Source organism: Motacilla alba, chromosome 27 (genome assembly GCF_015832195.1).
Source record: "Motacilla alba alba isolate MOTALB_02 chromosome 27, Motacilla_alba_V1.0_pri, whole genome shotgun sequence".
Classification (NCBI taxonomy): Eukaryota; Metazoa; Chordata; class Aves; order Passeriformes; family Motacillidae; genus Motacilla; species Motacilla alba.
The window spans coordinates 1,623,268-1,644,802 of NC_052042.1; the positions used below are offsets into that span (position 1 = coordinate 1,623,268).

A 21,535-nucleotide genomic window follows, 5' to 3' on the forward strand; every position below is an offset into this window, starting at 1 on the left:
GTCCTGCTGCAGGGGATTTGCACTGGGAGCTGCTCAGTCTTGCCTTGGGAGGTTCAGGGGTGAGGCAGGCAAGCTCTGGGGATCCCCCCACAGCTCCCAGTGCTGCAGCCCCTCTGCTGCTGCTGCTGCAGGAGTTGTTTGTCTGCACGGAGCTGAATCCTTCCGGCAAACGAGCCCAGCGGGCTGGGGGGGCTGTGGCCAGGCTGCTGAGTGAGGACAGTTACCCTGAAACACACTTTTTGTGCTGTCATGCACCCACATGTCTGTGCTGTGAACATGCCTCAGAGCTGATGTCCTCAAAAAAATGGTGGGTGGTTTGTTGCTAGAATTCCAGACTGGATTGTGTTGGAAAGGACCCTAAAGATCACCTCGTTCCATCCTCTCACCTCCCACCATCCCAGGGTGCTCCAGGCCCCGTCCAACTTGGGACTGGGGCAGCCACAGCCACTCCCTCCATCTTTCCCTTCCTCCCTTCATCTTCCTCCCTCCATCCTTCCCTCACTCCATCTTCCCTTCCTTTTCTCCCTCCCTCTTTCCCTTCAAGACAGCATCGCCCCCATGCAAACCCTTCTCCCAGACAAGTCCTTTATCCTCTGAGACATTTTATTACCAGTTCTGCTTTAGATTAAACAGGCCTTCGGTATATAAAAATAATGTATACAAATGAGCAGTTAATGGTTTACATTTCTGGCTTAAAGGCATTTATAAGTTACACATTCATTTCCCATCCCTCCCCGGACACGGAGCCGGCGCTGAAGCAGCTTAAATACAGCAGGAAGCAGCGGCTGCTCTGGCTGAAGCTGGGACGAGCGAGAAAGGACGGGAGGAGGGACAGGAGGAGGGAGGAGCGGGGGCTGTTGGATGGAGTAAATGCACCAGGAGAGGATTAATTCGGCACTGCGGGCTCGGGGTTACTCAGCAGCAGCGGGGCGGGGGACGGAGCGACAGCCGGCTCCGCTCCGGTACCGAGAGGCTCGTGCGGCCCCGGGGCCGCTCCTGCCTGGCGGCAGCAGGGACCCCGCAGCCTTTGGGATGGCGGTGCTGCGGGGCCGGGGGCTGCCGGCATCTCCTGCGTGTCCCCCCCAGGGAAACGGGGAGCCCCGCAGGGCTGACAGTCCCGGTCCATCCCGGAGGCTCCAGCCCGACAGTGCAGCTGGATGCTGGGGATGCAGGCGGGCGGAGGTGCCACCACCTCGCAGAGAAACTTGTCCCTGCTGCCGATTGTCGCAGCTACGGAGCCTCCCCTGCGGCGAGGAACAGCCCAGCGCTGCTCGCCACAGCCTTGGGGACACCCTGTGTGGGGGTGTTCCAATCCCTGCTGCCGCAGCACTGAGAAATTTGAAGGAAGACTTATGAAATCCGGTAAAATAGCACCGCTGCCAGCCCCGGCTCCGGGAGGTGCCCGCGGTGGGAGCTCTGCAGCAGCTCCGGGCTGCCTCTGCAGCGCAGGAGAACGCGGCTCTCGGGGGGCTCTGCGGGCCGGGGGAGATGAGCGGGGAGCGTTGTGTCCCTGGCTGACACCCCCTCCCTTCCCGCAGCCGCAATCAAAGGCATCAGCGAGCGGAGGGAGGGACACCGGACACGGGGCTGGTCCGGCGGCCGGTGTGCGAGGGAGCAGCGCCGGGGTAGGGATGGGACAGCCTCTCTTTTCCTTCCAGGACAAGCTGGGGCTCTTTCTGTGCTTCCCCCTCCCTGCCGTAGCCAGGAGGACCCCCCAGCCCTGCCAGCCCGGGGAGAGGAGCTCAGGGACACGGCCAAGCAAGCGCCGGGGGTGCTGCGCCCGGCCCCGGCAGGCGAGGCGGAGCTGGCACGTTAAGCGGCTGGAGCAGCTCGGAGCGGGCGCTGTCCCTCCAGCCCGCCGAGCCCCGCGCCGAGGGACTGACATCCTGCGGTCCCATCCGCGTCGGGAGGACGGTCCCGCCCCGCTGCTGCCGCTGCAGGGACGGCGCCGGTCACAGTGCGATGTCCGGCGTCGCCTGCAGGCTCTGCCCCGCCGCCCGCTTCTTGGCGCTGCCGCGGGCCTTGTCCCCCCGCCGGTACGGGTTGTTCCGCAGATCTGCACCGGGGCAAGCGCAGGGGCCGGATGAGCTTCGCTGCCCACCCGGGATGGCCGGGATCCCACCCATCCCGGTAACATGGAAGGGTTTGTGTTGGAGGGCCCTCAAAGCCCACCCAGTGCCACCCCTGCCATGACAGGGACGCCTTCCACTGTCCCAGGCTGCTCCAAGCCCTGTCCAACCTGGCCTTGGGCACTGCCAGGGAGCCACAGCTGCTCTGGGCACCCTGTGCCAGGGTTCACCCTCACGGGAATGAACCTAAAACTCTCCTTTGTTCATTTACAGCCCCTGCCCCTTGTCCTGTCCGTGCCCCTCGGGGTATGAGGACACCCAGGAGGAGCCAAGGGCCGAACGCAGCGACGGGACGAGCGGCAGCTACCAACAATCAGCCCGTGGGACCCCGAGCGTCGGCTCTGGGAGCCCAGCGCGGCACCGGGGGCTGATCCCGGGTTGTCCCCGGGGCTGGGGTTCAGCGTGGCACAAATCCCGGAGGAATCCCGGCGCGGAGGGGGAAGCCCGGCAGCCCCCGCCCACCTGCGCCGCCCCGCTGCCCCACGTTACCTACAGAGGACTCTCCTCGTTGAAGCTCACGTCGCAGAAGAGCCGGGACGAGCGTTTGCCCGTCCGGGCCGTGAAAGGGACAGTTTTGAGAGCTGAGCAGAGCGATCCAGAGACAGCGAGGAGGAGCAGGAGGAGGAGGAGAGAGGAGGAAGAACCAGAAGAGGAGGGAGAGATATGAGACAGGGGAGGGAGCACTCGGCAGCTTTGCCATGTGGGATGTGAAGGTGCTTGCAGGTAGGTTTGGTCCCCCTGACAGGGCTTGGTGACCCCCCAGCTCCTGTGACAGCCCCTGCAGCCCCCAGCATTGGGTCTGTGATGTGCGGGCACCTGGCTGCTCACCTGAACTCATCTCTCACCTGAAATTATATCCTCAATGGCCCCATCTTTGCCTTCGTAGATGAGTGGTTCCTTCACCATCTGCCTCTTCTTCAGCTCAGCAATCATGTCCATCTGCTGCCTCCTGGCCTTCTGGACAGGCAGCTGGGAGGGGACAGGGTGCTTGAGTGGTGTGATCACACCCCAGAGGAGGTGGGGTACCCTGCCGTCACCTCCCACCCAGCTCTCCCTCCTCAGGACCTGTTTAGTCCTTCCCCACCCCTCAGCCCAGCCAGGGCTGGGGCTGGGACCCCACCAGGACACAGACAGGGGGGCACCTTCACCTCGGGCTGCTGCTCGCTGCCAGGGGAGCCGGCTTCCACCTCTTTGGCTGCAGCCTCTTGCTTCTTCCACAGCTCGATGTCCTGCTCTGCTTTCTTGGGAGAGGGGCAGGAAGGGTGTGCTGAGCCAGGGGAATCCAGGACTGCAGCCCCCTTCCTTCTTTGCCTCACAGCCCCCAGCTCACCCTGACCCAGTTCCAAAATCTCTGACCATCTCAAAGGCATTCCTGAGCCCCAGCCTCGCCTGTGACCTCTGCTGATTGCTCCAGAGAGGAGTCAGGTGCCCCAAATCTCCTCCCAGCCCTCAGAAACAGAGAACGCCATGTCCCCTCCTACCTTGTAGGCTTTGATGAAGCGCATGAACATGGGGAAGAAGGTGGTGGGGGGACTGGTCTTGGGGTTCTCCCCGAAATACTCCACAGCTGACTCATATGCTTCCTGTGGGCAGAGACACCTGATCTGGGGGCTGGGCAGTGGTGCCCATCGCCCACCACTTCCTTCCAGCCTCTCCCACCTCCCCGTCCTGCCCCGTTCCCTCCTGCCTGTCCCACTGGAGCCACATCCCGAGCAGGAGCCTCTCCCATGGGGCAGAGGTGTGAGCAGAGGGTGTCCCCATGCAGGGGACGGCCCCCATGACCCCACCCCACCCCAGCACCCACCTTGGCGGTTTTGCTGTCAGCCTGCAGCTTCTCCATCACCTCGGAGTTGACCTTGAGGAAGTCCTTGAGCACGGGGCTGTCATCCTGCCGCATGAACTCCCTGCGGGTCAGCTCCATGCCCTGCTGCAGGCTTCGCACGTCTTGCAGGACACCATCCAGGGACACTGCGGGAGGTCAGCAGTGCGGGGTCAGCGCAGGCTCGGGGTGCCAGGGGCTGCCCTGACCCCCGCCCGGGGCCCGTGGGCTCTACCTGTGCCTGCCTTGTCGAGGAAGTGCAGCTCGGTGTGGAAGCCGGTGAGCTCCGGGTACTTCTCCATGATCACCCGCACCAGGTAGTGCAGCAGCGTCTGCTTGCGGTCTGTGGACTTCATCTCGAGGAGCTGGGGCGAGGCAGAGTCAGCCCCGAGCTGCAGCCACCACCCCCTCACCCTGCTCGGGGCTGCCTCTGGTGGCCCTTGGTCCGTGTGCCTGGGTCTGTATCCATCCCTGCACTCCCACAGCTGGATCTGCATCCCTCCATGCCCCAGCCAGGTCTGCATCCCTCCATTCCCATGGCTGAGTCCCATCTTTCTCCATTCCATGCCTGAGTCTGCATCTCCCTGTCCCTGCAGCTGGTTCTTCATGCCTACATTCCCATGTGCGACCTTCCTCCCTCTATCCCCGCAGCTGGTCCCCATCTTCCTTGTTCCCATCTTCCTTCATCGAGGTCCTTGAATCCTTTAACCTCTCCGTATCAGGTCTCCATCCTTCCAAGCCCATTCCTGTGTATCCTTTGCCTCCCCCATCCCAACAGACAGTCTCTTCATCCCAATGTCCCCACAGCTAAACCTCATGTCCCTCCATCCCTACTGCTGCTGCTTGCATCCCTCTATCCCCACAGCACGTTCCTGCATCCTCCCATCTCTGCAGCTGGTTCTTGTGTCCCTCTGTCCCCAGGGTGGGTCCCTGGCAGTGGCAGTGCCCCCATCACCCCCACACCAGGCAAACCACGCCGGCCCTACCGCGTCCAGGCTCTGCAGCCGGAAGCCGTAGGCAGCTCCACGCTTGCTGCTGTTCATGTAGTTCCCGAAGGCCAGGACAATCTGCAGGGACACCACGGCTTGGGGACACGGGGCCAGGAGGGCACAGCGCCCACAGACACTCTGTGCACACCGTCGGGGCCGCCTCCCCCCAAGCCCTCACCTCGAGTATGTGGCGCAGCTTGCCGGAGGACTTGAGGGACATGGAGGCAGCGATGATGGCGTTGAGTTGCTGTGGGAGGGAGGGAAGGGTGTGAGCGTGGCCGCGGAGCCGCCCCCGCGCAGCCCCCGCCCGGCCCCGGCGCGCACCGGCATCAGCAGCTGGGCCGTGTCGCCGAAGCTGCCCAGGAAGATCATGACGTTCATGCGCTCGGCCAGGCGCGGGATCTTGCTGAAGCGGATCATGAACTGATCCTCGTCCGAGAGCTCCTCCGGCGGCTGCTGGTCCCGCTCGAACTTCCCGATCAGGGTCCGCTCGTACTCGGTGGGCAGAAAGCGCAGCAGCAGCTCCAGGAAGTCGAGGCTCAGGGCTTGCTGGTCGTACCTGTGGGGAGGGGACACCCCCGGCACTGTCAGGCCCTGCTGCAGGTCCCGAAGCCCCCTTGGCTTGTTCCATCATCCCTCTGTCCCCACAGCTGGTTCCTCCATCACGCCATCTTTCTCTATCTGGACCCTGCATCTCTCTGTCTCTCCATATGGATCCCTCCATCTCTCTGTCTTTGGTCCCCACATCCCTTCCCATCCTGGCTGCTTTCTGCATCTCTCCATCCCCACAGCTGCTCTCTGCATCCATCTGTCTGTCTGTGCCTGGCCCCCACAGCCCTTTGTCTCAGATCTCATCCCCGCATCTCTCCATCCCCACAGCTGGTACCTGCATCCTTCCACCTCTCCACATCTGATCCCTCCCCCTCCTTCTCTCTGTATCTGATCCTTCTATCCCTCCATCTCCCCACATCTGATCCCTCCATCTCTCTGTATCTGATCCCTCCACCTCTCCACAACTGATCCCTCCATCTCTCCATCTCTGATCCTTCCATCCCTCCATCTCCCCACATCTGATCCCTCCATCTCTCCATCTCTGATCCTTCCGTCCCTCCATCTCCCCACATCTGATCCCTCCATCTCTCCATCTCTGATCCTTCCGTCCCTCCATCTCCCCACATCTGATCCCTCCATCTCTCCATCTCTGATCCTTCCGTCCCTCCATCTCCCCACATCTGATCCCTCCATCTCTCCATCTCTGATCTCCCCACCCTCTATCTCTCTGTCTTGTCCCTGCATCCCCATACCAATCCCTGCATCCCATCACACCCTCCACCACCCCAGCCCCCCGGGGCTGGCCTTATCCCATCCTTGCCCATCCCGGGGGGGCACTCACGTCTCGATGGCCGTGCAGATGTCCTGGACGCTGCGGCCGCCCTTGCGCAGGGTGATGGCCAAGTTCTTGGCCCGGTTGGACTCCATGAGGGTCACCTTGCTGGGGGCCTTCTGCGTGGCCTTGGCCTTGAGGGCACTGATGTCCAGGGCGGGGCCCTGTGCCTTGGTCTTGAACTGCTCCTCAAAGTCACTCATGTCCAGCTCCTGTGGGGACACAGGGCTGTGGACACGGCAGGGAGGTGGCACGGGACATCTGGGGTGAGGACGGGGCCAGAGGACCAGGAGGAGGGTGAGGAGTGAGGACCAAGATGAAGCAAGGGGATGAGAATGGAACAAGGGGACAAGGAGGGGTGAGGAGGGAGTGGGGGGACCAGAGGATGGAGATGAGGAAGAAGAAACGGACAGGATGTGAAGGTGTGGATGGAGCAAGGGGACAAGGACAGGGTGAGAGGAGAAGCACGCGTGATCCCAAGTCCCTCTCCATGGTGCTAAGGGCTTTTCCTGACCTCCAGCTCCTCCGGCAGCCCTGGACACCGCGGGTGGGTGCAGGGTGGGCACGAGGCAAGCTCAGCATGGCCCGGGGCACCGAGCCCCGCTGTGCCAGCCCCTTGTCCCCTGGGCTCACCTGCAGCACCTTCTCATCGTTGAGCTCGGTGAAGACGGTGCCGTCGATCTGGCTCGGCTTCAGGGCCACCCAGTTGAAGACGGGCATGCGGAACTTGGTCTGGATCGGCTTCTTCACCTTCACTGAGGGTCACAGGCGGGGGGGGGGCACGTCACACCCACCCCAGGGTGTCCCCAGACCCCTCCTGGGGAGCATCCCCACCATCCCTGGGTCACACTCACCTGAACCGTTGGCAGTGGCGGGGGCACCCGGCCCGGCTGCGGGCTCCCCACCGAGGGGTGGGGGTGGTGGAGGGGGAGGCACGGGGCCCTCGGGCCCCCCCGGGAGCGGTGGGGGGGGTGGTGGCACCGGGGCACCCGGGAGTGGGGGAGCTGGGGGGGGAGCGGTGCCTGCGGGCAGAGGGGGTGCGGGGGGTGGGGGAGGGATGGGCTCAGCCCCCGGCAGAGGCGGGGGGGGTGGAGGGGGTGGGGGCGGGGGGGCAGCAGGTGCTGGTGGGGGAGGTGGGGCTGGAGCCAGAGCCGGAGCATCTGCAAGGGAAAGAAGAGGTGGGTGAGATGGTGACACAGCGGGGCACGGTGCCACCGCCCCGCTCCCTCTGCCACCGCATTACCCGGAGTCCCCGGGCACATCCCCACGCCCCCGCCTCACTTTCCGTGCCCAGAGACTCGCTGCCACCCCTCCTTGGTGCCAGGTGCCCCTGCCGGGAAGGGGACATCCCCTTGCGCCCACGGTACCTGTGCAGGTGGCGGTGGTGTCGGTGGTGGCAGTGGCCTCCCCAGAAACCACGGGGGTTGCAGGGGTTTCTATGACAACGGGGACAATTTCGATGGCGACGTCTCCGTCGGGCCCACGCAGAATCTGCACCAGCCCCTTCTCCTCGAGCTCCGCCAGCCGCCGCTCCAGCGCCAGCCGGTAGCACTCCTGGGGCTGCGGGGACGGCGGGCTGGGCGGCCGCGGGGGGCTCAGCTGCTCCTGGAGAGGTGACAACCCCCGGCAGGTCACTGGTGTCCCTCTGCACCCCTAAGAGCCCGGTCCCTGAGCCCCAGCCTTCCCCCAGCACCGCGGCACGCCCCGGCTCACCCGCAGCGCCTCCAGCTCCCGCCGCGCCTGGCTCAGCTGCTTCTCCAGCTCCGCTATCTTGGCCATGGAGTCGTTCTCCGCATCCTGCAGCTTCTCTGTCAACTGTGGGCGACGAGGCGCCGCCGCTCAGCCCCGTCCTCATCCCTCCCTCGGGGCTTGCGTCAGCGGCTCTGCCCACGCGCCCACGGCCCACCTGGCTGACGTGCTCCTGCAGCTCCTCCATGTGCTCCAGCACCGCTGTTTTGGTCTCCGAGTCCTCCAGCATGGCCCCCACGTCGAAGACGTTGTCCAGGTAGGCTTGGATCTGCACCTGCAGCTTGTCGCTCTCAGTGAGGCGCAGAGTCTGCCGAGGGACAGCCGGCGTCACCATCGGTGCCGGTGGCACCCCCACCCCCAGGATCACTCACCCCGGGATCATCCACCCCCACCCTTGGGATCACCCACCTCCAGGTACTGGTCCAGCCCCAGGTGGGTGAACTCGTACTGCAGGAACACGCGGAAGTTCATGTTCTCCACCGAGTGCACCACGATGTTGATGAACTGCATGCAGGCCACCTGCAGGGACATGGCTCAGCACAGGGCCAGCGTGGCTCGTGGGGATGTTGCCCCAGGGGCTGCATGGGGGGTCGGTGGCCCTCGGGGACCTGATGCCCCTGAGGAGTGCATGGGGGTTTACACAGTCCTGGGGACATGGTGGCCTGGAGACAGCACAGTGGCCTTGGGGACATGATGGCCTGGGGACAATTTGGTGGCTCAGCATGCCTTGGGACTTTCATGGCCTGGGGACAGTTTGGTGGCTTAGAAGCCCTTGGGGACACGATGCCATGGGCACGGTGTAGTGGCTTAGAAGCCTTCGGGGACAGCAGAACAGCCCTTGGGACATGGCAGTCCTTGGGACATGCCACCCCCAGGACAGCACGGTGGCTCAGCAGCCCCTGAGGACATGGTGGCCTGGGGAGAGTTTTGGTCATCCAGCATCCCTTGGGACGCGATGCCATAGGGACAGTGTGGTGGCTTAGAAGCTCTTGGGGCATAATGGCCTGGGGACAGTGCAGCAGCCTTGGTGACAGGATGCCCTGGGGACAGCAGAGCGTGGGCCCCAGCAGCCGCTCACCATGAAGTCAATGTTGGTGTCCTCATTTCGGAAATACTCCATCAGCTTCTCGAAGCGGTTCTTCTCCCCGCAGACCTGAGGGGAGCAGGGGGCTGAAGGCCAGCGAGGACATGGCCAGGGGACACTCAGGAGGGTGACAGGGTGGGAGGTATCTATTGGTGACACCATTCCAACCCTGACTGGTGCTGCCAGGCACCCAGCCCAGCTGGGACATGGTCCTGGAGACACATGGTGGCATGGGGACATCAGACCCAGTGAGTGGAACCTTCCTAAGCAAGCCAGCAGTTTGAGGGTGGTGCAGAGCTCTGCTACACACAGGGAAACTGAGGCACAAACCCAGCTGGAGCACAGTGTTCAGGTGGGGACTGGGTGTCCCTGCTGGGGACTGGGTGTCCCTGCTCACCTCCTTGAAGTTGTCAAAGGCAGCCAGGATGATGTCGTGGCCACCTCGGACCAGGCAGACGGCGGCCAGCAGCTCCAGCACCAGAGCCTTGGTCCTGCAGAGACAGGCGGTGTGAGGGGGCTGGGGCTGTGCGGTGGGCGAGGGGACAGGGGAGACAAGGGACAACAGGGGGCAGGGCAGCTCCTACCTGGCGCTCTTGTTGTTGAGGCTCAGGGTGATCTCGTTGACGCAGGCTGGGTGGTTCATCACCAGGCTGAAGCCAGACTGCGGAGGGGAAAGGCGCATTAGTGGGGTCCTGTGTCCCCCTGGAGGCACTCAAGGACCGTGGCACACGGTCCCACCAGGCGGGAGGTTGAGCGAGGACATCTCAGAGCCAGGGGATGCAGACCCGGTCCCACCCCGGAGCTGCCGCCGCAGGCTCGGGGGATGCCGGGGGAGCCCCGGGCGGATCCCCGCGGATGCCGCCCACTCCCACCTGGTAGTTCATGATGGCGCGGAGGCACATGATGCACACATGGACATCGTCCTTCTGGCTGACGAGCCGCGAGTTGCGCAGCGTCTTCCTGCTGTGCGAGGGGTTCAGCCTGGGCGGGGAGAGCGCGGCTGAGCGGGGCCCGGGGCAGCGGCGGGCGCAGCGGGAAGCGGGGGCGGGACAGCGCAAGGAGGTGGCAGCGGGGCGGAGGGACACCGGGGCACCCGGGGGGGGCTGCACCCCACGGGAGAAATCCTCGTGTCCGCGCCCATCTAGAAGCCCGGGGACCGGGGGGTGACGTGGGGTGGGGTGGGATGGGTTTTGGGGCCCCCTCGTGCGCACGGGCGGTCTCGGAGGCTCACCGGGGCGGGCAGGAGCTGCCGGGTGACCTGGGGGCACTGTCCCCATCGCTGCCCGGGGCACCGCAGGGGACGCTGGGGTGGACGTGGCGGAGGAGGGTGTGGATGTGCTGGTTCGAGAGGCAGCAGCTGAAGGCGCGTTAGAGCCTGCAGGACAGGAGGGAGAAACGGGGCTCCCGCGCCGCCCCGGGGACACCCGGGCTCGGGGACAAGGGATGGGACCCCCTGCGGGTGCCACGTCCCTCCTGACCTGTCGCTGGGGCTGGGAGGGACACCCCGGCTCCTCCAGAGCTGCTGGCAGGCGGCGAGGGACCCCCGCGGTCCCCGGGGTGCCGCGTTACAGCTCGTGGGGTGACCGCGGTGGGGTGTCCCTGGGACCCCCCCGCCCACCGGGGATGCCCCGCAGGCCCTGTCCCTCATGCCGGTGACCAGCAGCGGGGTCCCGTGGGGTGTCCCCGTCCCGCCGGTGCCCCGTCACCTACCGTCAGCGCGTCCCCGGCAGCGTGCAAGAGAAGAGCGGGGTTAGACGGGGCTGCGGGCGAGCGGCACCAAGCGAGAGCCACCGGCCACCAGGACCGACTCGGGGGACACAGGCCCGTCCCTCCGCCCCGGGTTTAAACCAGGGGGCTGCCATTTGCTCCCCAAAATCTCCAACACCCCCAATTTTCGTGTATTCCTGGGGTTTAGCCAGAGCACCCCAGCACGGTGGCAGCGCCGGGGTGGGGACACGGCTGCAGCCCAGCCCCAGGCAGGGCTTAGCCCTGGTGGCACCCAGGGGGATGTGGCTTTGTCCCCACCCTCAAACCAGCAACGGGTGCCCATTTTTAGGACCGGGCCTGCGTCTCCCTGCCAAGCCCCTCTCCAAGCGCGGTGCGGCCGGGGGTGCAGCGAGGCGAGAAGCGGGGACACGGCACAGGGACACGGGGACAGCTGGGGACGGCACCACACGTTACCTTACAGTGAGGGGCCGCGGCTTGGAGGAGCCCTGCGTGGGGGACGAGGAGGTGCTTTTGTTCAGGTCCTCCAGCGACCGCTCCTTGCCCTTGTCAGAGCCGGGGCTGTTCTCCGCGCTCTCCATGTCATACCTGGTGGCCCGTGGGGACATGGGGACGGGTGAGACGTGGCACCCCAACATGGGCAGATGCCCCTCAGGGATGTTGGGGATGTTCTGCTCAGCCCCAGCCATGGAGCATGGCCCTGATGACAAGGGAGGGCACCCCCAGGGACCGCCCCAGCCCTGCGGAGCCCCAGGGGAGGCTGATCCCAGCCTTGGGGACAGGGGACCGGGTGGGGACATACGCGACAGAGCACTGGGCAAAGGCGAGGTACTCCAGCAGCACGTCCAGCCCCTTGTTCTCCTCGTTGAGGAACTCCTGGACCCAGCTGGAGGGTGCAGAGGGTTAGTGGGCTCTGCCAACCCCCACATCCTCTCTCCTCCTGTGCCCAGACATTCAGCAGAGCCACCCCCTGCTCAGAGGTCCCCAGCAAGGGTAGAACATGCTGGGGACATGAGGTGGCACCATGAGCTGGCATTTGTCTGAGGCCAGGTGAGTGCCATAGTGAACCTGATATATGGGGGTCACAGCCCAAGGGCTCTCCTGCCACCACTGCCACCACTGCCACGACAGGACAGCCTGGCCTCGTGCACTGCAGGCGCCCACCAGGGCTCAGGACAGCCAGCATGGGGACAGGGTCCCTTCCTGGCACCCTAGGGGTATCAGAGAGCCATAAAGGGGTTCAGACCCCCAGCACCCCCAGCTGCCTCAGCACCCTCCCATCAGAGCCCTCCTAAGGGGGCAGGATGAGGCCACAGCCTCCACACCCTGCTGTCACCCTCCAGCCAGAGCCAGCACACGTCCGTCCCCATCCCAGAGATGGTGGCAGCGGCTGGGTGACAATGCCACCCCCACCCTTACCCAATGTAGTTGGTCCTCAGGGAGATCTCCAGCTCCCGGAGCACCTGCGTCGACTCCTGCACTCGCCTCTTGAACTGTGGGATGGGGACAGCCATTGGCACCATCCCTGTGCCCAGCCTGGCGTGGGGACCAGGGGACCGGGGTGCAACGGGGACCCCTCACCTTCCTGCTGACGCCCCCTGTGTCCAAGTAGCTCTTCAGCTTCTGGATGTAGGCAGATGGAGGGTTCTTCACCTGGAAACGCTCCTACAAGCCCCAGAGAGAGGCTGAAACTGGGCCACCCCCTGTGGCACAGGGACATGCCACTGTCCCCACAGCAGCCACAGCGTCCCGGTCCCCACCCCAGCCACATCAATGCTTAATGAGGTTAATGAGGTGCTGTGTCAGTAACGAGATGGATGTCAGTGCTCGGCACAGCCAGACTGATGCCCGAACCATGCCACGAGTGGCACCTGGGGACAGGGATGGCGCTGGGGACGCTGTGAGCTTGGACCTCACCTGGTCACAGATCAGCTCCCACTTCTTCTCGTTGTCGTACTGGTTAAGCAGCTTCATCTTGTCCGGGGGCAGGTTCATGGAATTCTGTGGGTGAAGGGTGTCAGTGCTGGGGGTCACCCCAAAAACACCCCTGGGCTGCAGCACCCCCTGCTCAGCGAGCACTGGGAGATGGGATACCCATGGGAGGATGGGGACACCGGTGGGACATGAAGATTCCAGAAGATGGGGACACCAGTGGGACAATGGGGACAGGGATGGAACAATGGGGACACTGGTGGGATGATGGGGACAACCCTGGGAGGTTGGGAACTCCACTATTCCCAGGATATGAGCATCCCATGGACCCATCAGTAATGTCCCCACCTGAGGGTCCCCAAGGGGAGCGGTGGGGGACTGGAGGAAGAGCTGGACACACCCACCCGTGTCATGAGTGCCCCACGTGCCCAGCCTCAGCCAGCCCAGTCCCGGCAGGGCCACACGCGGTGAGGGACAGGGACATGACTGGTGACAGCTGAGGGACCCAGGAGTCTGGGCTGTGCTTGGGGGTCACCCCTGAGTCCCCCCCCAGCACTGGTGCGTGACAAGCCCGTCTGGGGAACCAGTGTTTATTGAGAGACAATGATGTCAGGGCCTGGCTTGTCCCCACGTCCCTCCTTGCCACCCTCGCACAGCCCCAGCCCCCACGGCCACCACAGGACGTGACGTGGTTTCCGCTCGGCACCGGGCGCTGCCGAAACCACCCCCGCCACGGGCGGGACACGGCTCCTGCCCTGGGCTGCTCTGCTCAGGGACACCATGGGGGCACCTTCACGGGACACCCACCATGGCCTGGGCCGGGCTGCAGCTCAGCTCGGCTCTCAGGTGATTTATTTTGCTAAAAGACCCAGTTTTTGCTGCTCCAGCTCAGCTGGAGAGCACCTGCAGGCTGGCACGATGGCATGTGGAGCAATGCACAGCCCCAAGCCACCCCTAAGTCCCAGTCCTGGGGTTCCCTGAGGAGGAGGACGGGGACGTGGGGTGCATGCCGTGCTGGAGCAACCACATCCTTGGAGGAAGGCATCTCCCAGGGCTTTGGTTGCCCACAGAAGAGCAGGTCCAAGGGGAGAGGTCCCAGTGTGGTGGGCAGGAACAGAAACCTCTCCACCTCCTCCAGGGAGGACCTGCCAAGCTGCTTCACAAGAAGCCAAAACCAGGAGCTGTGGGTGGGAGGAGCTGGGCTGGGCTGGGGCTGGCAGGCACGAAGAGCTGGGCAGGGGGACAATCAGGCTGCAGGGTCAGAAATGGCCCCTCTGTGAAGCCACTGGAGCTGCTGGGTTCTGCAACAGGCAAGGTGACAGCAGCACCTGGCTGTCACCGTCGCTGGTCCTGAGCTGCCATCCTTGGGATGGATGAGGGTCAGGCCGAGGGACAGCGCCGTGCCACAAGGGACCACACACCCAGACACCCCAGCCAGGGCTCAGCCACACCCGCGGCGCCTCTGTGGGACTCTGTAGGGTGCCCTTGGCACAGAGGGGACGGTGGCACCTGCCACACGGACCAGCTTTAGGCCATCACACGTGGGACCTGGACCAAGCAGGGCCCTGGGCTGGCGGTGGGACAGGACCAGGCACGAGGGTGGGGCAGGGCTGTCCCCGCGGAGGTGGATGTGGGCAGGATGTGGCACAGGACGGGTACAAACAGGGTGGTGGCAGCGTCCCGGGTGGGCTGGTGGCCCCGGGAGGAAGCGGCTCCGCTGAGGAGCCTCAGCCGGCAGCGCACAGAAACCGGCTCTCGTTTCCTCCCGGGGAGGGGACACCGCTGCTGGGGAAGGTGGGGCAGGGCCGGAGGTGTGGGGCAGGGTGGGTGATGCGGGGCAGAGTGGGGCAGCGGCCAAGCACAGGTGTCAGAGGAAGGAGTTCCTCCTCCTCCTCCTCTTCCTCCTTTGGGAGCCACGGCGACCTGTCCCCAGCAGCCACATCCCACCTGCCGTCATCCAGCACCCTCATCCCGCCCCTGCCCGGGGCTTCCCAGCGGCCTCACAGCCATGTCACTCAGTGGGTGCCACCAAATGTCCCCCAGCAACCCTGCTGTGACACAAAGTGCCACAGAGCCTGCAGGGCCACCCCAGCCGTGCGCGGCGCCAGGATGAGCCTGGCTGGGACCCAGCACCAGCTGTGGGTCGAGCCAGGCTTTGCCCTCCCCTGAAACCAAGGCCAGGGGAGGTGAAGCAGCCCCAACATCATTTTCTGGTACAAAACAACCTTTTGCTATCGTGGCTGGCAGGGATGGAGCTATTTTGGGCGTCAGACACCTCTTTTTGTTCCACACGCGAGCGGAGCCGGGCTGAGCCGAGCTCTGCGCCGAAGCTGGCACAGAATGTTCTGGCACCTCTGGGGAAGGGTTTGTGCTGCAAAGCCCGGCAGGCTGAGCGTGAGCCGTTTCTGGGGCACAGAGAGGGGACGGGCAGCCTTGGCAGCACGAGGCACGGGGCAGATCCCAGCCAGCACCAGGCACCAAGTCCTGCCCCAGGGAGGGGACAGGGCAGGGAACTGCCCCAGATGGCAGCTGTGGGGCTCTCCCCAGCTGCAGGAAGGGCCGACATCTCCAGGTGCCCGGGTCACCAACGGACAGTGCCGCCCTGGGATGCTCCATCCCTCCTGGCCAGAGAGCACCCCTGGGGTGGTTTGGGACGTGCCCAGTCCTGAAGTGCCAGCTGTCCCACGGTGTCCCCTCCAGTGCCCCTGATTGCCACTGGACTTGTTCCCCTGTCTCTTCCCAGGGCTCAGTGCAAGGCACAGAGCAGGACCAGGCCCGCCCAGGGCTCCCTGACCTTCCGCATGCAGCAAACCCGGCTGGGGGACACTGCCAGCACCACTTCATCCCCTCAGGGACCCAGCCGGCCCCAAACCCACCCAGCGTCAGCCGGCACGGCCAGCGCAGGAGGAGACAGAGGTGTCCCCAGGCAGAGGTGTCCCCAGGACGGCTGGGGGAGTGGTGGCAGCAGGCTGGGCTGGGCTGGGCTGGGCAGGGCTGGGCTGGGCAGAGCTGGGCAGAGCTGGGCTGGGCAGGGCTGGGCTGGGCTGGGCTGGGCAGAGCTGGGCAGAGCTGGGCTGGCTGGGATGGGCTGGGATGGGCTGGGCAGAGCGGCCGCTGCCGCCTGCAGCTCCAGCTCTATTTTAAGAACAAGCAGAAGCTGCTGTAACTCGAACCGGGGAGAGGAGCCTGATCCCACCAGCGTGCCCTGCCCACCCTGCACTGGGGTGTCCTCCTGGTTCACCCAGGGCTGCATGCAGCAGCACAGGAGGGCTCCTGTACCAGGACGCTCTCCAGGCCCTGGTCCAGCAGCTCGTGGCACACAGGCAACGTGCCAGCCAGGACACAGGTCCCCCGTGGGGACACCCTGGTGCAGCCCCACATCCCCCAGACAGCCTTGGCCACCGTGCTGGAGCCAGGCTGGAGGTGGATCCAGCAGGAAGCTGAGGACCAGCTTTGTTTCCTGCTTGAGCCGAGGCTGACACTGTGGCCAGGGCTCGCTGGTGACCTGTCCTGCTGCTGGGGCCAACAGCACATCTGCAAACATCTGCAAACATCTGCAAACATCTGCAATGGTGACATTGGCCTTGCACTCCCCCAGCTCCTGGGAGAAGAGGCAGCAAAGCCCCCACCAGGCAAAGCTCCCAGCTGGAGCAGCCCCTGTCCCAGCCAGCCACTGCTTGATTTTGACTCCACCACACCTCAACTCACAATTCCATTTATTTATTCCCATTTAATGCCCCTTGGCATGCAAAGGGGGGGAAACCCTTCAAGCGGGAGTATCTGGGCATCCCTATCTCAGCAGCAAAGATGTTCTTCCTCTGCTCCATCCCAAAAATCCACCTGGTCATATCCCAAACTACTTGGCACGGGACAACCCTCCCACGGCTCTGCCAAAGCAGCATCTGCCACAGTGCCCCAGCTGGGAAGAAGCCAATTTTTGAGAATGAAGTTTTGGGAAACTAGATTTCCATTTCTTGGCACAGAATGGTTGTATCCCCTTCCTGGCAGCAATTTGGATCCCCTAGGCTCCTCCCTGGGCTTTTCTGCCGAGGCTTTGCACTACCAGCTCTCCCAGTTTGGGATGTCCAGCCCAAAACTGATTTGCACTGAGCTCTCATGGCATCGCTGCAACCATGGCAACGAGTGAGGTCTGGACCGTGTCCCACCAGGAGATTCCCAGCTCATCACCACCTGCTCCACCACTGAGCTCAGGAGGTAGAAAAGTTGAAGGCAGAGTTTGTAGTGGGTGAGGGCAGAGGGACCCCTTGTCCCCCTCCCCCCGGGGTTCTGCTGCCCCCACAGCCACGAGAATGGGGAAGGACTGCGAAAGGAGGAAGCAGAATTGGGACAGCTGCTTTCACAAGGCTTCCCATCGGGCCACGTGCGGCTCCCTGGGTGCCCTTCCCCTGGAAAAGGGCTTTCCCTCGGGATGAGGGCAGAGAAGGTGGTGCTGGGGGCCTGGAGCAGCTCTTTCCCCTCTTCTGATCATTTTTTGGTTTATGATTTCCAACCTGCTGGGCCCAGCCCGGCCGAAAGCGCTGCTTCCTGGGGCCTCACAGCGGAAACACCCCGAGTCTCTTCCTGCCACCGCCGCTGTGACAGCCGGAGCCATCAGAGGCACCGCCACCCCACCCAGCCTCCTGCCACCCCGGGTGTCCCCCACTCCCGCGGGGGTCCCGCCAAGCAGCGCCCTCAGCATCCCCCCCTGCGGCTGCGGGGATCGCCCCCGCTGCTCACCCCCAAATAATCCCGTAAACTCCACGGGATAAAAATCTCCCGAGGAATTTGTGCTCGGGGCTGGGATGGGGCACCCCTCCGAGCAGATCCGGGCAGCTCCAGCCGAGCGCATCCCGGTGTGCCGGCACCGTGGGAGCTGCGCCCGGCACGGGATCGGCAAAGCGGCTCCATCTCCCGCCGAGGGCTCGGGGGGATGAAAGCAGCGATTCCCTTTTCTCGGGGCGTTTTTGGGGAGGGCATGGGCAGGGGCTGGAGCGGGTGGCGCGGTGGCGGGAGCCGGCCCTCCCGGCGCGAAGGTCACGGCCGGCCCGGCCCGCTCAAGGACGGAGCAGCGAGCGGGAGCCGCTCTCCCGCAGTCCCGAGCGGCTCCCGGGGCTCATCCATCCATCCCTCCATCCATCCCTCCATCCATCCCTCCATCCCTCCATCCATCCGTCCCACGGGACCGCGCTCGGCATCGCCCGCTGCCCACCGGCGGGAGGCCGGCAGCGGTGCCGGGGGCTTCCCCTGCTCCGGGGAGGAGGAAGAGGAGGAAGAGGAGGTGAGCGAAGCATCGCCATCCGCAGCACCGGCTGCTCGCGGCGCGCTCCGGCCCTGCCGCCGATCCCGCCATGGCGGAGCCTGCCCGGGCCCCGGGACTCGGGGTCACCCCGAGAATTTGGGGGTCGGTTCCCCCTCAAGGTGAGAACGATGAGGGGACAGAGCGGCCGGGGGTCATGCCGGGGCAGGGCTGAGCGTCCCCGGGGAAACGAGACGAGAGCGGAGCGGTCATCATTATTAACCAGAACATCAATTAAATAATAAATCAAATAATTAACAGAACGACGGGACAGTAACGATGCGATCATTATAATGATGATATCGGCGGTAACGCCGCTAACGATGCTCGCACCGGTAGCGATGCCGAGGGACCCCCACCCGGCGGCTCCCCCGTCCCCCCGGTTGTGTCGGGCCCCCTCCCCGCCGGACCCCCCGCCCGGCCCGCTCCCCTGCGCCGCCGTCCCCGCTCACCAGGACGCGGCCGAAGCGCTCCTCCAGCTCGGCGGCGCCGGGCATGGGCTGCCGGGGGGGCGGCGGCGCGGCGGCGGCGGGCGGGGGCCCGGGCTGCGGGCGGTGGTCGCGGGGCTCCCGCGGGGCCGCGCCCCCCTCCAGCCCCCCGGCCGCGTTGCCCATGGCGGGCGCTGCGGGGCGGCTCCGAGCGCAGCTCGCTCCTCGCCCGTCCCCGCCGCCGCTCGCCGGCGTTTGCAACTTCTGCGGGGCGTTATCGCCTATAAGCGCTCGGCCCGCCCCCGGCCCCCGCCCCGCCGCCAGAGGCGGCCCCGGCACCTGCTCGGCTGCGGGAGCGAGCGGAGCGCTGCTGCCCCGCCGGGGCTTACTGCAGCCCACTGGCTCGGTTTTATTTATTTTATTTTATTTTATTTTATTTTATTTTATTTTATTTTATTTTTAATTTATATTTTATTTTATTTTAATTTATTTTATTTTATTTTATATTTAATTTAATATATTTTATATATTTTATTTTATTTTATTTATTTTTAAATTTATATTTTATATATTTTATTTTATTTATTTTTAATTTATATTTTATATTTTAATTTTTATTTTATTTTATTTTATTTATTTTTATTTATATTTTATATTTTTTATTTTATTTTATTTTATTTATTTTTTAATTTATATTTTATTTTATTTTTTTTATTTTTAATTTATATTTTATATTTTATATTTTTTATTTTATTTTTAATTTATTTATTTTTGATTTATTTTTTATTTTATTTTATTTTATTTTTAATTTTTCAAATTTATTTATTTTTAATTTATATTTTATATATTTTATTTTATTTTAATTTTTATTTTTAAAATTTATTAATTTTTTAATTTATATTTTATATATTTTATTTTATTTCTTTTTTACTTTATTTTAGACTCACTTTTAATAATATATTTAATAAAATTTATTATTAAATGTAATTAATAATAATTAATATTAAATTAAATTAAATTTATTTTCCATTTTTTAAATTTTAATTTCTTGTTATTTAATTTTATTTTTATTTTCAAATCCTGTTCTTAAGTTTTTTATTTTGTTATGTTACTTTATTCTATTTTTATTCCTGTTTTCCCTTTATTTTATCCTGTCTAATTTATCTCATTTGATTCTATTCGTATTTTAAGTTCACTTCCATTCTATTTATCTATTCAATTTTTACTTTAATTTTTTTGTTCTACGTAGGCATTATTTCATTACATTTTATTTACCTATTTTATTGCATTGTGTTATTTATTTTATTTTAAAATTCTCATTTATTTCTATTTTTTATTTAGGCTTTTTGTTTGACTTTCCTTTTATCTTACAGTCACTAATTACTGTTTTATATAATTTATTTTTATTTAATTTTAGATTTTTTATTATATTTAATAATAATTTTTTTTAAATTTTATTTACTCTGATTTTTGGGCCAAAGCCCAACAGTTTGGGCTCACAGGGACAGGGGACAGGGCTGGGCTGGCACCCACAGTGTCCCCACCCCGGGCAGAGCACCCCGGGCCCAGGGATCGGGATGTGGCACCGGATCCAGCCCCGGGCACATCCCGGGATCCTGCTGGGAGCCCTGCCAGGGCAGCGGGCACGGCACAGAGCTGCTGGACACAGCGAGGTTCAGGGACAGACTGAGATTTGGGGAGATTTGGGGAGATTTGGGGAGATTCCCCATCATTGGGAGCGATTCAATGGGATTTGGGGAGATTCGGTACAATGTGGTGAGATTCACCAGAATTTGGTGAGATTTGGTGAGATTCGCCATAATTTGGAGGGATTTGGTGAGATTTGATGAGATTCACCATAATTTGGAGGGATTTGGTGAGATTCACCATAATTTGGAGGGATTTGGTGAAATTTGATGAGATTCACCATAATTTGGTGAGATTTGATGAGATTCACCAAAATTTGTTGAGATTTGATGAGATTCACCAAAATTTGGAGGGATTTGGTGAGATTGGGTGAGATTCACCAAAATTTGTTGAGATTTGGTGAGATTTGATGAGATTCACCATGATTTGGAGGGAGTTGGTGAGATTTGGTGAGATTCACCATAATTTGGAGGGATTTGGTGAGATTTGATGAGATTCACCATAATTTGGTGAGATTTGGTGAGATTCACCATAATTTGGAGGGATTTGGTGAGATTTGGTGAGATTCACCATAATTTGGTGAGATTTGATGAGATTCACCATAATTTGGAGGGATTTGGTGAGATTTGGTGAGGTTCACCATAATTTGGAGGGATTTGGTGAGATTTGGTGAGGTTCACCATAATTTGGAGGGATTTGGTGAGATTCACCATGATTTGGTGAGATTTGGTGAGATTCACCATGATTTGGAGGGAGTTGGTGAGATTTGGTGAGATTCACCATAATTTGGTGAGATTCAGCGAGATTCGCCGGGACTGGGTGGACTCGATGAGATTCCCCGAGTTTTGGTGAAATTTACTGAACCCGAGATTGGAGGAGAGGCCGAAGGATTCCGAGGGACGGGGACGGACCCAGAGGGGATCCTGGGAGCCGCCGTGGTCCCAAACCCTGCCCAGCCCCAGAGCTACCACATCCGCCCCTCGGGCCGGCAGGACCTGCCAGGTGTCACCAGGTGTCCCCAGGGGTCACCCACAGCGCCGCAGGGACCCTGCCAGGTGTCACCGGGTGTCCCCAGGCGTCACCCGCGGCGCCGCAGGGACCCTGCCAGGTGTCACCGGGTGTCCCCAGGCGTCACCCGTGGCGCCGCAGGGACCCTGCCAGGCGTCACCAGGTGTCACCGGGTGTCCCCAGGCGTCACCCGCGGCACCACAGGGACCGGGCGAACGCGCCGGGCCTGTTCTGCCAACCTCCCCCGCCCTCTGCAAACCCCAGATTGGTGCAGGGGACACGGCAGGACAGCAGGCGCCCATTCCCTGGGTTCCATCCCGTCGTCCCCGGGGGTTTGGGAGCTGG

At 61.5% G+C, this 21,535-nt stretch overlaps 1 protein-coding gene across 7 annotated transcripts; it reads right to left on the minus strand.

Moving 5' to 3' along the window:
* Window positions 1–585: 585 nt before the first annotated feature.
* On the minus strand, window positions 586–18,803 carry FMNL1 (formin like 1). Of its 7 annotated transcripts, none has more exons than XM_038162927.1 (28): window positions 18,560–18,803; window positions 12,797–12,880; window positions 12,461–12,544; window positions 12,299–12,372; window positions 11,682–11,765; window positions 11,336–11,467; window positions 10,386–10,511; window positions 10,027–10,135; window positions 9,739–9,815; window positions 9,552–9,645; window positions 9,149–9,223; window positions 8,479–8,589; window positions 8,228–8,377; window positions 8,035–8,136; window positions 7,689–7,926; window positions 7,176–7,481; window positions 6,955–7,076; window positions 6,331–6,533; window positions 5,262–5,496; window positions 5,116–5,184; window positions 4,935–5,015; window positions 4,184–4,313; window positions 3,934–4,097; window positions 3,611–3,712; window positions 3,278–3,370; window positions 2,975–3,098; window positions 2,623–2,710; window positions 586–2,056 (listed from the first exon to the last, which is right to left on the minus strand). In XM_038162927.1, the coding sequence occupies exons 1-28, from the start codon at window positions 18,719–18,721 to the stop codon at window positions 1,813–1,815; spliced, it is 3,663 nt and encodes a 1,220-aa protein (XP_038018855.1). In that variant the 5' UTR covers window positions 18,722–18,803; the 3' UTR covers window positions 586–1,812. The 7 variants fall into 7 exon arrangements, with proteins under 7 accessions (XP_038018855.1, XP_038018856.1, XP_038018860.1 ...); XM_038162931.1 differs by having other exon boundaries at window positions 1,920–2,056; window positions 2,619–2,710; XM_038162928.1 differs by lacking the exon at window positions 10,386–10,511.
* Between the last annotated feature and the right edge of the window lie 2,732 nt (window positions 18,804–21,535).

Bases quoted from the DNA above. Each gene is read 5' to 3' on its own strand.
- FMNL1 (XM_038162927.1), bottom strand. From the start codon at position 18,721: ATGGGCAACGCGGCCGGGGGGCTGGAGGGGGGCGCGGCCCCGCGGGAG. The intron at 11,766-12,298 runs GTAAGGGTGGGG...TGCACCCTCCAG, and splicing joins CTGAGGACCAACTACATTGG to CTGGGTCCAGGAGTTCCTCA. The intron at 8,378-8,478 runs GTGGGTGATCCC...GTCCCTCGGCAG, and splicing joins GGCTGGACCAGTACCTGGAG to ACTCTGCGCCTCACTGAGAG.